This window comes from Myotis daubentonii, chromosome 16 (assembly GCF_963259705.1).
Source record: "Myotis daubentonii chromosome 16, mMyoDau2.1, whole genome shotgun sequence".
In the NCBI taxonomy this organism is placed as follows: domain Eukaryota; kingdom Metazoa; phylum Chordata; class Mammalia; order Chiroptera; family Vespertilionidae; genus Myotis; species Myotis daubentonii.
Genome location: NC_081855.1, coordinates 24,128,262 through 24,144,491, shown reverse-complemented (window position 1 = coordinate 24,144,491; position 16,230 = coordinate 24,128,262). Strand labels below are relative to the sequence as shown.

Genomic DNA, 16,230 nt, shown 5'->3' with positions numbered 1-16,230 from the left:
TATTCATGGGAAAAGGATGAATGGTATGGAGAAAATAGTTTTCTAACAATTCTTCCCATTAAGAAAGTGCTATTTGCCCTGGCTAGGTGGCTCTGTTGGTTGGAACATTCTCCCATACACCAAAAGGTTGCAGGTTCAATCCCCAGTCACGGTGCTAAGGGAGGCAACTGATCAATGTTTCTCACAGAGATGTTTTTCTCTCTCCCTCCCTCTGCCTTCCACTCTCTAAAAATCAATGGAAAAATATCCTTGGGTGAGGATTAACTCAGCATGCACAGAGGGTTGTAGTATAATATAACTATTAAAAAGTTTGGGTGAGATCATTGAAGACCATGAGTAGCAAGCTAAAAATCTTCAACTTTGAAAGAGAATGTGGTTCCTTTGTTAGGGTTGTTAAAACTAGAGCCATATGTTGGAAAGATTAATTTAACCATAATATACAAGATAAGTGTAGGAGGGAGAGACTAGTCTGAGGGATCTGGTAAAAAGCTGTCGATTTCCCTTTCACAGTAAGTAGTTCCAAGACTCATAAAGTAGCGTGGATGGTTTAGCTGGCAAAAGCTATAATAGAGTTGACCCTTGGACAACACAGGTTTGAATTGTGTGAGTCTGATTATATATAGATTTTTTCAATAAATGCTGTAAATGTATTTTCTCTATGATTTTCTTCCCCTAGCTTACTTTATTGTAAGAATACAGTATATAATGCACATAACATACAAAATATGTGAATTTTCCATTTATGTTATTGGTAAGGCTTCCGGTTGGTCAACAGTAGGTTACCAGTAGTTAAATTTTGCAGGAGTTAGAACGGATTTTGACTGTACAAGAGATTGATGCCCTTAACACCCCTCACCCCTGTGTTCGAGGGCCAACTATTTCACTTTTTTAAAAAAACATATTGTTACTGATTTCAGAAAGAAAGGGAGGAGAGAGAAATAGAAACATCAATGATAAGAGAGAATCATTGGTCAGCTGCCTCCTGCATGCCCCACACTGGGAATTGAGTCCATAACCCAGGTACATGCCCTCACTGGGGATGGAACTGTGACTTCCAGGTCCATAGGTTGATGTGCAACCACTCTGGCCAGAACAATAGTATTACTTTTATTAACTAAGTTTGGCGTAATTCAGGGAGAAGCAACAAATTAAGGGTTTCTTCTCCTTCCCCAGATATATAGATGTTTTTGCCTTTCACATTCATTCACACCTTTTCTGGGAACAGTGCCGTGATTTTTCCTTGGGAAAGTACCCTTAACTACTCTTAGTCTAGTGATCAAATGGGGCTGAATAGGCTCCAAGTATGTGACTCAAGCTAGGCCAATTCTGAGATTTGACAGAACTTAAAAAGATGTTTTCCACTAGCATTGCTGATAGTGAAGATGAGGTAAGTCCAGAGTTGCAAAGAATGAGAGTCTGGCTGCCTGACAGAATAGAGCCAACCAAAGAAAGCAGAAATAAGAGAAAGATAAAGACCTACTGATTGCTTTTGAATCTCTGGTTCTAGTGGGGCATATATATTTTTTTTAGATACTTAAACCAATACTTTTCCTTTTTCTCTTGGGCCAGTTTGAATTGGATTCCTGCTACTATAACCAAAAGCTCTATCTCAGAGTAAGAGTCCACATATGATAAATCTGCCAAGTTACAGAACATTCTTAATCTTTTAAAAATTGTAGTATAGCCCTGGTAGGTGTGGTTCAGCAGTTAGAGCATCGGCCTGTGCACCTCAATTCCTGGCCTCAGTTGGGGCTTGTATAGGAGGCAACTGATGGATGTCTCTCACATCCATGTTTCTCCCCCTGCCCCATCCCTTTCTCCCTTCTACCCTCTTGAAAGCAATGGGAAAAATATCCTTGGGTGAGGTTTTAAAAAAAAAATTTAGCATGCATAAAGAAAGTGCATGTATCATGAATATATAGTTTAATGGATTTACACAGAAGAAACCTCAAACCCCTTCCCAAACTATGCCTCCACCCTTGACTTTTAATACCACAGATTTTGTTTTCTAGATAGTATAGTATTTATCCATCTATTGATGGACATGGAGCTTATTTTCTGTTTAGGGTTATTATGAATAATGCTTTTAGGAACATTCTTGTACTTGTCTTCTAGTGTGTACATATGTATGTTTTGATTGGGTAATACCTAGGAATGGAATTGCTGATCCATAGGGTATACATCAGCTTTAGTAGATACTGTGAGAAATAGTACCAAAATATACTCAAAATGTATGAGAGTTGCAGTTGCTCCATATTCTTGCTTATACCTGTTAATTGTTTATCTTTTGTCATCTTGTCTTTTTTTTTAAAATATATTTTTTATTGATTTTTTGCAGAGAGGAAGGGAGAGAGATAGGGAGCTAGAAACATTGATGAGAGAGAAACATCGATCAGCTGCCTCCTGCACATCTCCCACCGGGGATGTGCCCACAACCCAGGTACATGCCCTTGACCGGAATCGAACCCGGGACCTTTCAGTCCGTAGGCCGACGCTCTGTCCACTGAGCCAAACCGGTCAAGGCTGTCATCTTGTCTTTTAATTTTAGCCATTCTGATGGATGGGATGCTGGGGTTTTTTGTTGTTTTTAATCCTCACCCAAGGATATGTTTTAATGAATTCCAGAGAAAACAAACTAGAATGACCGTTACAGTTTGGTGTTAGAATTGGAGATAATGGTGTGAATTCATTGTTTTCATGATAGAGAAATAATTATAGATGCAAATGAGTGTACGTACTAGTACACACACACACACTTGAGTTCTGTCCAGTGAGAGGATTTGGTATGAGACACCCCAATAGCAATGAGCATAACCTAGCACCTAGACCAGTGATGGCGAACCCTTTGAGCTCGGCATGTCAGCATCTTGAAAAACCCTAACTTAACTCTGGTGCCGTGTCACATACAGACATTTTTTGATATTTGCAACCATAGTAAGACAAAGACTTATATTTTTGATATTTATTTTATATATTTAAATGCCATTTAACAAAAATCAACCAAAAAAATGAGTTCGCGTGTCACCTCTGACACGCGTGTCATAGGTTCGCCATCATTGACCTAGATTTTGATTTATAAAAACATTCTTCACTAAAAGGAATCAGAGCTTCTTGGAGAAGTGACTGTTGCAGAGAAAGTATAAGATGATACTGAAATATCTTACTCCAGAAGGGAAGAAAGTTTTCCAAGAATTAGGGTGACATGTCAAAAGGACAAAAGCCAGCTTGAAAGGACTCTTACTGGCTAAATATGGGACAATTTGAGCATTGAAATAAATTATAATAATAATGGATTATAATCCACTGAATAAGAACCTGTAAAAAAAATTAATGTTTTGAAAGTTAGATGAGAAACAGGATATTTGCACAGTTTCAGAGCAATCCCTTCAAAATACGAATTAATTACAAAAAGAAAAGAATACAATGGAAAGCCTGGCAGACACTATCTTAAGTAATTGAAGTTAACATTACCAGTATGGGAATAAATCACCCCCCTCCACTGATATTTCTGCCAAATCACAGCCTGAAACTAATCATGAATAATCAATTATCAAATCATATTGAGGGGCATTCAACAAAATAAGTGGCCTGTAGTTTTCTAAAGTGTCAAGTTCATGAAAGTCAAGGAAAGACTAGGAAACTTCCAGACTGAAGGAAACAAAAGAGACAAACTACATGAAAAGTATGATTCTGGAGTGGATCCTTTTGCTAAAAGGACAGTGTGGAATGGGATCTGAGATTAGATGGCAGTAATGCATCAAAGTTATTTTTCTGATTTTGATGGTTATGTTGTGACTAGAGGCCCAGTGCATAACATTCATGCACTCAGGGGGCGGGGAGGGGCGGGTAGCAGTGGGGGAAGACCTTCAGCCTGGCCTGCACCCTTTAGCAGTCCGGGAGACCTGGGAGGATGTCCGACTGATGGCTTAGGCCTATGGGGAGTGGGCCTAAGTTGCAGTTGGACATCCTTAGTGCTTCCATGGAGGCAGGAGAGGCTCCCGCCACCGCCGCTGTGCTCACCAGCCCTCAGAGCGGTGCTCCCCTTGTGGGAGTGCACTGACCACCAGGAGGCAGCTCCTGCATTGAGTGTCTGCCCACTGGTGGTCAGTGTGCATTATAGCGACCGGTTGTTCTGCCATTCAGTCGATTTGCATATTACCCTTGCAATATATAGGATTACGTAGGAGAATGCATGCCCTTGTCTGCTGAGAACATATCCCTCATGATTATCTCTTTTGAGTTTAGTATCTGTGTGTTTAAGCTTTTATAGATGATGATTTTAAAGATAGACCTGCAAATAATCTTTGGCCAGCAATCAGAAAATCTAGGCATAAGACCTGTTCTAGAGTTTGCCAGCTGTGTGAATTTGGCCAAATCACCCCCTCTGATATATCTTACTCCAGAAGGGAAGGAAGTTAATCCTTTGAGCCTCAGGCTCCTCGTCTGCAAAGTTGGGGGAATAACATTTGTCACCCAGAGCTCTGATAATCAAATGAGATATGTGAAAGCACACTCAAGTTAAAGCTCTGCATAAATTGCAAAGACTTAAAATTATTTAGCTTTTGCTGAAATTTAATGTCTCTAATTCTAGGTAGTTTTGATGCTAAATATTTGCAAATGGCATGCAGTGATATTTTGGGGGATATGTAAATGTTTTGACAATATACAGTTAAGATTTCTATTTTAAACTTAAGAGTTTGGAAGGTTTTTTTTAATGAGACGGAACAAATCTATCATGACATTAATAGTTATTGCAGTAACAGTCCACAACTTAAAGCATTTTGTGTATCTTAAAGAGGGGACTCTACTTTCATACAAATAAAACTCATCTTTCATTCTGCTAAAGTTTAAAAATAAAATGTTTCATGTAAAAAATAACATTGGTTATTTTGTGGTAACAAATTACCACTATTTTTGTTGTTGTTGTTGTTAATCCTCACCAAGGATATTTTTCCATTGATTTTTAGAGAGAGTGGAAGGGAGGGAGGGGGGAGAGAAAGAGAGAGAAACATTGATGTGAGAGAGACACATGGATGGTTGCCTCCCTCATGCGCTCTGACCGGCCATGGATTGAGCCTGAAACCCAGGTACATGCCCCCAACCGGGAATGGAATGCCATGAACCTTCAGTCCTCAGGCAACGCTCTATCCAGAGCCAAACAGGCTGGAACCATTTTACCACTTTTGACAGAGGTGAAGAGTGGAAGAGATTTACTTACTCTTATTTGTAAGTATTGTGGAAGAAGAAGGTAAAAATGAAGGGAAAGAAACGCCATTTATATAATTCAATTAACCATAATCTAGAATTTGAAGACCTCATTGGTACACCCAACACAAAGTATCCTGAAAAATTGTTTGTAAATCAAATCATATTAAATGCCATTGGAAAAATAACTGCAAATTCTTTAAAGTCCCTAATTTTATCTTTTAAAATATACATTTTTCATATATCAAGTTTTCTTAAGGTACACCTTTAATAATAGAGTTTGAATAAGAATAATCTTTCAAAATACCTTTTTTCTTTTAAATTAGCAAATGCTCTATGGAAATTTAGGTGTTTTAGCATAAAGATGTGATACCTCCTCCTCCTCAAATATTTGTTGTTTGGACTGTGTTTAAAAATTGCTAGAGGCCGGAACCGGTTTGGCTCAGTGGATGGAGCGTCGGCCTGCGGACTGAGAGGTCCCGAGTTCAATTCCGGTCAAGGGCATGTGCCTGGGTTGCGGGCATATCCCCAGTGGGGGATGTGCAGGAGGCAGCTGGTCGATGTTTCTCTCTCATCGATGTTTCTGACTCTCTATCTCTCTCCCTTCCTCTCTGTAAAAAATCAATAAAATATATTAAAAAAAAAAAAAATTGCTAGAGCCCTAACCGGTTTGGCTCAGTGGATAGAGCATCAGCCTGTGGACTGAAAGGTCCTGGGTTCGATTCCAGTCAAGGGCATGTACCTTAGTTGTGGGCACATTCCCAGTGGGAGGTGTGCAGGAGGCAGCTGATCGATGTTTCTGACTATCTAGCCCTCTCCCTTCCTCTCTGTAAAAAAATCAATAAAATATATTTTTAAAAATTGCTAGAAATAAGCTACTATATTTGGAATCTTCAATTATAGAATTGAAGGACTGATATCTTTTCTCTTCCCTAAATGAGAAGGTGGTTCTTCAGCAGACATTTTTTCTGATGAAGTGCTCCACCAATACAGTTTCCAAATTAGCTGGCCAGTGAAAATCTATTTTGGTAACTTAAGAAACAGACAAAAACATGCATTTGTGGTACAGCAAGTTTTACATGGGTTTTGTGATGTGTTGATAAGAGGAATACCACCTAAAATTCAAGTGGAAATATGTTGTGTCATTTTCTGAAAAAGACTTCTCTTGAAAAGGTTAATTGTTTGAAACACCTAATGTAGAAACAATGCTGACTAGATTGCAACTATATGAAACAAAAGGACAGACATATTTAATATCCATCCTAAAATATTTATTTTTTTTATTGTGGGAAATGCCTATTAAACCAATTGAGAGGGGTGTTATTTTATTTTAATAGAGGAAATAAAACAAGTTCACGTTTTGTTTTTTTTTTTTAAGAAAATTTCAGGTGCTAAGAAAAACAAAGAAATTAGCTTTGTCACCAGGTTTGTTTCTGCCTCTAATGTAGTTATCTGAACTTTCAAGTATTGTTCTCTCATTAAAATTTAGAGGCAGTTAAGTAATGAGGAAAAAGAGCAATACTACAGAAAGTAAGAAAAAAGTTTAGGACTTTGAAATAGTCCTCCCATGGAACTAAATTCAACAGATTTTAATAAAAAATCAATGACTTAACTCTGATATTGAAGAAAAAATTCAGGCTGTTTCAAGTAGACCAGAAAAGCTTTCTACAGTATAGGGATATTCCTGGTTTCAACATTTCCTTTTTCGTATTTGGAGTTATAAATTTCATTCTCTAACATGCTTCTCAAGCAAGTACTATCTAGGGCTCACCTTCCTAATTTAGTCTTTTTTTGTGACTCTCCCTGCATTTGAAATAATGTATGACTTCCAAGGTGACTTTAAAGTATATAACTTCTCACTTAGCATATGGCTGTTTTGCTTTTATTATGTTACTTGTGGGATGACAGGTGGGAGCATAGTCTTTGCTGACAAAATGTTTAGCAGAGAGAGACAGGACTATGACAAAGTTCAGCAAATGCTAAAGGTTGGCCCATAAAGAAAGGTTTATGGGCGCACGTAGTGTCCCTGGAAAGGGAAAAGATGGCAGACCATGCCGTAGTAATTATATGTTTCAAATAATAACATTCATACACATTTGAGTAGGTAGAATTGGTTGATGTAAGAAAAATTAGTGGAAATGCAAATCATTCGGAATGGGCCCAAAGTATTGGACTAAAGATAAGGATACGCTGAAACAACAGTACACAGACACACGCACTCACATTATTTTTCAGTTTAGTTTCTTATATTTTCCTCTCCTGACTCCACAGCAGCACATGGGTTACAGGGGTCTAGTAGATCCAGCTATGAAGTCTATGCTACTCAGAAAAAAAAATGGCTAGCAATAAATGGCTTATGCATCCATGAACAATGAGGGCTTTAGAAGCAAACATATGTCAGACACCAAGGATCATAACAAGAAATGATACAGTAGACGTTCACAGACTTGATTCTAAACCTAGTCCTAACTGATTACAGGGTGGTTTTCATCACCTCCATACACACCCTCAGGCATCCAAAATCGTCCAGCTCGGCTGCATCACCGAGTCTAACATGGTAACATGTCCAGGAGATGGCACAGGAAGAAGTGAATGGAGGCCATGAGAGTCTGGGCACCATAGTCTTTGGAGACTGTGTCTCTCTGAAGAAGGCCCTTCCATTGTCAGGCTGAGCTGGAAACTCATTCATTTGTGGGAGAAGACGGTGCGACTTGTCAGAGCTGGAGGAAGAGGTGGTGGGGAAGCCACTCCCCTCCTCTCGTTGAAGCGTTTTAAACGGCATTCAGGCGGATGTCCCCACAGGGAATTTCTGTTGGTGTTTCTGGAGTGATACTTTTAATAATACGCTGCGGGGAAGAAAATAGGTTGTTATAAACATTCTTGTGATTTAACAGTACTGAAAAGATAGTCCAACATTAATATTACAACAAAGTTTAAATAGCATTTTAATGGCATTTAATAGTATGTTGGAATCGTCTCAAAAGAATTCCTAATTTATTCATTCCCAGGGGTGAATGGAAGTGGAATATTTGGGAGTTACAGGCCTCTGTAAACTAATCGTGAAAGTCATATCACTCAAGGGAGAAAATGGGCCTTCAATAGAACTCTGCTGGCCTATAGCATGCTTTTGAAGACCTAGGAAAACGCATCTTTTTCTCTGGAAGGAGGAGGTTTCATGTGGCCACAGGGTCGGGGAGCAGAGTGAGTGCTGGGTCCTGGCGACCCTCCTGCCCTCAGCCCTGCATACACACTCCAGGCAGAGCCATCAGCCATGTCACAGCCAGGATGTTACTGATTTAATAAATCCACCTGTAAAGGCATACTGGTCAGTTCAGACCAGGGTGCAACTCATCACATAATTTACATTTTAAAAGATGTGACCATTGAAATCACCCCTAAAGTCATCTCATTCTGACATACTCCTCATCACGGGGGGAAAGCTGAGAACTTTTGCATTAGAAACAGCTGAGGTACACAGAAGCTTTGAGACAGATCTGAAATATGCTTGGGCTTGTGTAGACAGCTTGCAGTAGACAGCTCGCCTGTAAAAGCATCAGGGTGACATGAAGCAGCTCAGGGAGGCGGCGGAGGAAAAACAGCAGCGCTACAGAGGCTTAGAAAAATCTCTGTGAAGTTGCTTCGTAAAATCTTTGATGGCAAAGTCTGACCACCGTAAGCAGGCAAAATTGGATCCAAACACCTTTTTTGATTGACTGATTTTAGGAGAAGTTCTACTAGTTAGTTGTCCTTTGTATTTTGGATTAAAAAGAACATAGTCCATGGCCCTGGCCTGGCAGCTCAGTTGGTTAGAGGGTCATCCTGATACACCAAGGTTGGAGGTTCGATTCCTGGTCAGGGCACATACAAGAAACAACCAATGAGTGCATAAATAAGTGGAACAACAAATCGATATTCCTCTCTCTCTCTCTCTCTCATCAATAAATACTTTTTTTAAAAAAAAAAGTACATAGTTCCCCTCAATCTTTTTTATTTCCTGGTTCTAGAAGTTCTTTGATGAGCAGGGCCTATGGAATTCAAAAAGTGCCATTCTCATAGTTAATGAAATTCACAAAATTGTACATGTTGTGTTCCTAATGATCTTAATATTCAAATACTGAAACCTCACCCAGGAAACCCATTTAAAAAGGAATTCCTGAAGTGTCTATCAGCTGCTTTGAAATGTGAAGTTATAGAAAGCGACATTTCTCAAACCATCCTTCCCCGCAGATGAACATGTAACCCGATTACACAGAAGTATGTAAGCCAACTAAATGGAATATGTAACCTGATTACACAGAATTATGTCTTGCTAATTGGGAACTGGGCACCGATCACTCTAGTCTTAAGTGTTGCACAGAAAGAGAAGAAAGCACTGAGGTGTACGGCGAACCACATTGCACCCTGGCCCCCACGGACCTATTCAGCTGCCCCTCTGGCTGCTGATTCCCCCAGTCTACCAGGCCCACCCTTGTTTTCATATTTTGGTAGCAGTTCAGTGGCCAGACTATGACTCAAAATTTGCCAGCCCTGGCTTTCTGTAAGGTGCTCATCTAAGAAATGGATCATTGTTGGATGCTTACTCATCAGGGACCAGTATCTTGTGCAGAGTACCAGGGGCTTCTGTGAATGACCTAATCGAGTTGATGACGCCAACCTTGAGTCTTCCACCTACAGGGGAATGTGATATCCTCCAAATTACAGGTGGGCAAGTGGTGGCTCCACAAACTCCAACCTGGTGTATGGCCAGGGCCCACAAGAGTTAAGAAACTTACCTTTCTCTTAGTCTTTATGTTGTTGTTTTTTTTACCATATTAACATTTCATATGCAGCCTCCCTCCCTCATAGAAAGAATGTTATAGACCAGTGATGGCGAACCTATGACGCACGTGTCAGAGGTGACACGCGAACTCATTTTTTTGGTTGATTTTTCTTTGTTAAATGGCATTTAAATATATAAAATAAATATCAAAAATATAAGTCTTTGTTTTACTATGGTTGCAAATATCAAAACATTTCTCTATGTGACACGGCACCAGAGTTAAGTTAGGGTTTTTCAAAATGCTGACACGCCGAGCTCAAAAGGTTCGCCATCACTGTTATAGACCATCAAGTATGGTATTCACAAATAATTACCGTCCCTTGGTGTTCTTGGCAAAAAAAAAACCAGGACATGGTTTATTGCTCTCAGAGACTAAGATGCTCGTGGGCATGTTAAAGCTTTTGGGAAGTCCTGCAGTAAAGAAACCTATTCAACTTGCCTTGACCCAGCATTCTCCAAAACTTTTTGACTACATAAAAAATTTCCCCCCTGAAGCAATGCCTATTGACAAGCCAGGAAACGATTGATCCTTACAATATATTAACATTTGGGCCTCGCTGGCGTGGCTCAGTGATTGAGCGTCGACCTATGAACCAGGAGGTCACAGTTCGATTCCCAGTCAGGGCACATATTTGGGTTGTGGGCTCCATCCCCAGTGTGGGATGTAGAGGAGACAGACGATCAATGATTTTTTCTCATCATTGATGTTTCTATCTCTCTATCCCTCTCTGAAATCAATAAAAATATATTTTCAAAAAATATTAACATTTGGAAAATGTTAATCCAGTCCGACGAGCACATTTTAAGGCCATGAGAAGGTGAATAACTTGACCTAGCTGAGCAGGTCTTCTCCCTCCCGGTCCTCCTTGACTGGTAACTCACTGTTCCCTCTCTGGTGGCCTCTGGCAAAGGTGGCCCTACGACCAGCCTTACCTCTACCACTGATGGATCTGAGCTCTGTTAAGTATACACCTTTGGGTGGCATATCCTTGTGGCTAATGGGGAATTTGCAAGAAAGATGACCAAGATTTGAGTCTGTGCCCAAAGAATACTGACATTTATTAAACTGAGTTCCCACCCCTGACCTTGGCCTCTGGGTTTGAGTCAACAGAGCCAGGGGCCCCTCACAGCTGCCATAAAGGACAACCTGAAGAAACAAATTCAATGACTAGGTCTGAGCATGTGTTTCAAGCAGCACCAGAGTTCAAGGCCCTTGGGAGGAATGAGATGTGACAGGACAGGGTTGGGTGTAGGAGATTAGTAACTCCTTACAGAGTTCTGTTCACCTAGAGTTCAGTTTTCCTACTTGGACGAAGCAATGAACTCAGTTCTCAGGAAGGGCTGATGCTTAATTGCCTCATGTTTCTTAGAAGGCGTTTTAGGGAGATGAGTGCATGGGTCTCATGTTTGGGTTTTGCTTCTTAGGGCCCAGAGACCAGCCCATCTGTTTTCAGCTCATTATGGAGTACCATCTCTTCTAGCTTTCCCCAAATACCACTCTTCCCCTTTAAGCTTATCCCCTACAAAAGCACCCACCTACGGACTTGGAAGCAACCTGAACTACTAATTCTACAACATAGGATAAAAAAAAGTGGCAACTCACCTCTCCCTAACCTCTAGCTCCAATTTCTACATCAGCAAACTATGAGAGGGCAAAGTGAAGACAAAAGAGAAGCTGCAACTAAAGGGAGAGCATGGGACCAAGAATCAGGAGCCTTCCCTGACTGGTTTGGCTCAGTGGATAGAGCGTCGGCCTGCGGACTGAAGGGTCCTAAGTTCGATTCCGGTCAAGGGCATGTACCTTGGTTGCGGGCACATCCCCAGTAGGGAGTGTGCAGGAGGCAGCTGATTGATGTTTCTCTCTCATCGATGTTTCTAACTCTCTATCCCTCTCCCTTCCTCTCTGTAAAAAAATCAATAAAATATATATTAAAGAAAAAGTTTTGTATATTGCCCCAGGCACCACTGATTTGATGCCAATGGCAAGCAGGAGGCAAAGGAGTTATCTGGTAGTTTAGGATACTGCATACACCCCACACTGTACACCATGCTGCTCCCAAATGACCAGCTCCTTCCTTCACTGTTGATTTGAGGGTTATGCGAAATGCCTTAAGAGGACAGTGGCAGCCGTGCAAGGTCTACACAGTGTAAGTTATCTATAATAATAAAAGGGTAATATACTAATTAGACTGGATGTCCTTCCAGACGTCATTCCAGATGAAGCTGGGGCTGGAGGGAAGCTGGTACCAGCAGCCAGAGGAAGGAAGGCCTACTCTTGCACGGATTTTCGTGCATTGGGCCTCTAGCATAAATATATAAGGTGAATTTCATGTGGTGGACTTATCTCCTTTGAATAGATCATAATAAGAGAATCCTTTTCTCCCCAAACAATTACCAGTCTGCACACACTCACACACACACACGCACACACACTAGCGAGCACACACCTCCTTCAGTGTCCCTGGAGTGATGATCAGCCGGTAGGTGATGTACGTGGGGATGCAGATGAAAGACGAGGTTCCGATGCAGTAGCCCAGGACGATGCTCCAGCGAGGGTAAGTATACTGGAAAAGTCGCAGCTGTGGCGGGTTCATCAAAAAGCTGCAAATGATGAACTAAAACAGAAATCCCAAGAAACATTAAAAATCTTAACGATATCTGTGCAACCAGACCCAGTTCTGATACCACGAACACCAAATGTAAAGCTAAGATACTTTCAGGAAGTTCCCAAACTGTGTGCAGTATCTTAGCTTGAACTCTGACACACTAAATGCACCGATTCCTGTGCCTAATTTACTGCAAAATAAAACAGCCAGGTGCTTATCTTGACTTTCCTCCCAACCTCCCCCGCCCCCCCCCCACCTCAACCTCTACACTGAGAGTCTACGGTGATGATTTGAGGTTTATGGGATGGGAGTCTGGGTGTCAAGGCCTCAGAATGTTATTTAAGGGAGTTACAGCACCCCTTCAGGGCAAAGGGGAAGAGATCAGCCTACACCAGAAGTGGTTTGGGCTCCTCTTATCAGACGGGGGAGGAATATGGGGGAGGAATAAGTGGTGTGACCCCTCCACGGCCCCTGCCAGCCCTGCTCCTGGCAGCCCGGGGGCCTCCTGTTCCCCTCTGCTTTGCTCCCATGTCCTCCTGCCTTCCTTGGCTGCGGTGGTTTTGGTTGGATAGAAGGGACCTATGTCCAGGAGAGAGAATGAGGTTCCTGGGTCTGTGCTCCTTCTCTCCCCTGCCCCAGGGCTCTCTGCTTCCTGCATTAAGCGCCTTAGCTGGGGCCGCTACAAGGCTGGCTGTGCCCCCGTACATCCCAACAACGAATGCCTGCCTGCCACAGGCCCCCGTAATGAAAGGGATAATGGAAGGGAAAAGCAGCCTAATCTACTTTCTCCTTGAAAATTCAGTGAAGAATTTGAGCAAGAAAAACTCCACGGTGTGCTCCCAACACTCGGGTTATGCGTTTCCTTATTTCAGTTTGGTTTCCAGAGAGAGTGTAAGTATCGGTTTTTGCCTAGTAACCACTGTGGCCAAATACTTATTGCTCTTGATTTAATTTTATTTTATTTCATAGTCATAAAGAAGACAGTAATGTAAATTATTTGTGTGGTTAAACATCTATTTATATCTTTTTTTTCTTTGTCTGCAGGTAATAAAATGGGAAATTGTTAAACACACATCCATCTTCTGAGCAGTGTTATCCTAAGCCCAGGAGGAAGCTTTCAAAACAGGAGCCCCGCCAACCGCAAACCTTTCTCTGGACTTACTCTCCTCACTCCAGACGTGGCTACTAAGGAGGGTAGTTTGGGAACAGGGAAGGGAGCCGGGGGGGGGGGCGCGGGTTGGGGGTGGTGGTGGTGGTGTCTGGTTAGGAACCACTCCTGCTGTGACTCCTCTCATCTTGACGTCATGTGTGAAGTCCAGTGCAGCTCAGGGAGGCCTCACGCCTTTGTTGTGGCCAGGAGGCGTTGTTTCAGACACCCCTTTGCACGTCCCAGCCTCGCCCCTTTGCACGTCCCAGGCTCTCCTTGCTCAAAGACAATATTTTCTTGTTTTGTAACTTGGCTTCAGTGACAAAGATTATTTTTAGTAAGCTACTCATTGTTTACCTAAAGCAGCCTTGTAAAGCCCAGAGCAGGGGATCTGTTTAAGTAAACCCAGAAGTGGAAGACAGGTGTGCCTCCTCTTCATCGTGCCCCGGAGCACTTGCCTCTACAGGACACGAGGAAAGCAAGCATCACAGGAATTGTGAGTAATGTGTCTGAAGCCAGATCTGCACGTAGGTTTTGCTGGACAGCAAAACACACAGGAGTTCGCCCGGTCCGCCAGACACCCAGCAGTTCACAGAAATGAAAACAATAAAAGCCTGGGGCCAGGGTCAGTTTGAGGTGCGAGGCACTCACTTCAGGCACAACACTTCAGGGGGCCAAAATTTCAGGAGTCAAGATAAGTAATATCTGAGCAATATGTTACAAAGACAGGATCTGACACGGCCGGCTTAGGGTGAGAGAGTGAGCTAAGTCATCCCAATGCAGGGTTGGATCCTGCCTCTATTTTAAATGTTGATATTTTGTTCATCAGGGATTGTTTTGGGCATTAACTTCAGATTTTTAAAAAAATATTGCATTCAAATAGCATTTACCGCCGTGGCCGGTGAGGCTCAGGGGTTGGAGCATAGGCCCGTGCACCAAAGGGTCTCAGGTTCCATTCCCAGTCAAGGGCATGGGCCTGGGTTGCAGGTTCAATTCCTGGCCCCAGTTGGAGCATGAGTGGAAGGCAACCAATTGATGTGTCTCTCTCACATTGATGTTTCTCTCTTTCTCCCTCCCTCCCTCTTTCCCTTCCACTCTCTTTAAAAAAACCAATGGAAAAAATATCCTCAGGTGAGGATTAACAAAGAAAAAATAGCATTTATTTTTATTGCTGAGATTTTGGGTGCCCCCTTAAATTTTATGTCCGTGTTGAGTGCCTCGGTTGCCTCTCCCAAAGGTCAGCCCTGGACATCATTTCCTGCCTGTGCGGGGACTGCTGAAGCAAACAAACAAACACGACTTCTTCCCTCAAGAAACGAATCCAGTGTCTCCTTCCTTTGAAAAACAAATGAAAGGATTTAAGTAGATTACGGAGAAGCACTGGTCATAACGTAAATGAATAACCCATTTATGTCAGGACTTCGGCTTCTAGTAATGTCAGGCAGGTGATTCAGACCAACCCTCTCGCTGGCAACAACTACCGTTTCTGGGTTCTAACATGGATATGTTTCTAACGTATCGAAAAGCGACAAGGAGTTGGTAAGGCAACAAGGAGCGACCGGGCCAGGGTCTAGGGGACCCTGGAGCCCAGAGCCCACACCAGAGCCGCTGGGCGTTCCTGCTGCTCGGCCGGCTCAGGTGTTGGCAACCTCGAGGAGGAATTCTGGGGAGAGGCACGGGCAGCGTTGAGAAGGCCATGTGAGCATGCCGCTCGTCTCACAGACTAATGTGTTGTACAAAAAGTACAGAGAATAAAGGGCTTCCCTGAGAAAGTCGAAACAGATCGCAAAAGGCTGTTTTCAAGGAGGAGGAAGGCACAGCCGTGTGCCGAAGGCAGAGACGTCCTAAGGACAATGGATGGCCCAGACGCTGCTAATAAGCTGGAGCTTATTAGGTAGGAAGTCTACCGTAATAACGTTTCCGGCGCTAAACGGTAGACAAGCTCCCCCTCCCCAAATAACCTACAGGTACACGAAAGACCAGGACAGCAGTCCCTGCCGATGTGCACGGCGTGGCTTCCCCCCAGGCCACCTCCGAGTGCACGAGGGGTGCTAGCAGGTGCTTTCCATCGCTGGGCAGACATCTCCTCGGACACCAGGGAAGCGCAGGGCACCTGCAGCAAAGATGCTGTGGCCACCGAACACGTCCTGGCAAATGGGCAACGGCTGATCCCAAATGTTCTCATCCAGCTCCTTCGGCAATAAGTAGATTCTACTATGGACTCGGGTCATACTGGAGGACCTGTGTGGGGGCGTCTTTAAGAAAATGGACACAAGCCTGGCCAGCGCAGCTCAGTGGCTGAGCATCAACCTATGAACCAGGCGGTCACTGTTCAATTCCTTGTCAGGGCACATGCTCAGGTTGTGGGCTCGATCCCCAGTGTGGGGCGTGCAGGAGGCAGCCAATCAGTGACTCTCTCTCATCATTGAAGTTTCTATCTTCACACCCTCTCC

The 16,230-nt window shown here is 42.8% G+C and overlaps 1 protein-coding gene across 2 annotated transcripts in view; it reads right to left on the bottom strand.

Annotated features, from left to right (window-relative positions):
* Nucleotides 1–7,429: 7,429 nt before the first annotated feature.
* SLC6A4 (solute carrier family 6 member 4) overlaps nucleotides 7,430–16,230 on the bottom strand; it is a 42,561-nt gene continuing 33,760 nt past the window's right edge. For both annotated transcript variants that reach the window (XM_059669255.1, XM_059669254.1), the window contains exons 13-14: nucleotides 12,472–12,639; nucleotides 7,430–8,051 (exon numbers count right to left, since the gene is read on the bottom strand). In XM_059669255.1, coding sequence (XP_059525238.1) covers nucleotides 7,977–8,051; nucleotides 12,472–12,639 — 243 coding nt within the window. In that variant the 3' untranslated portion in view covers nucleotides 7,430–7,976. The remainder of the gene's footprint in view (nucleotides 8,052–12,471; nucleotides 12,640–16,230) is intronic.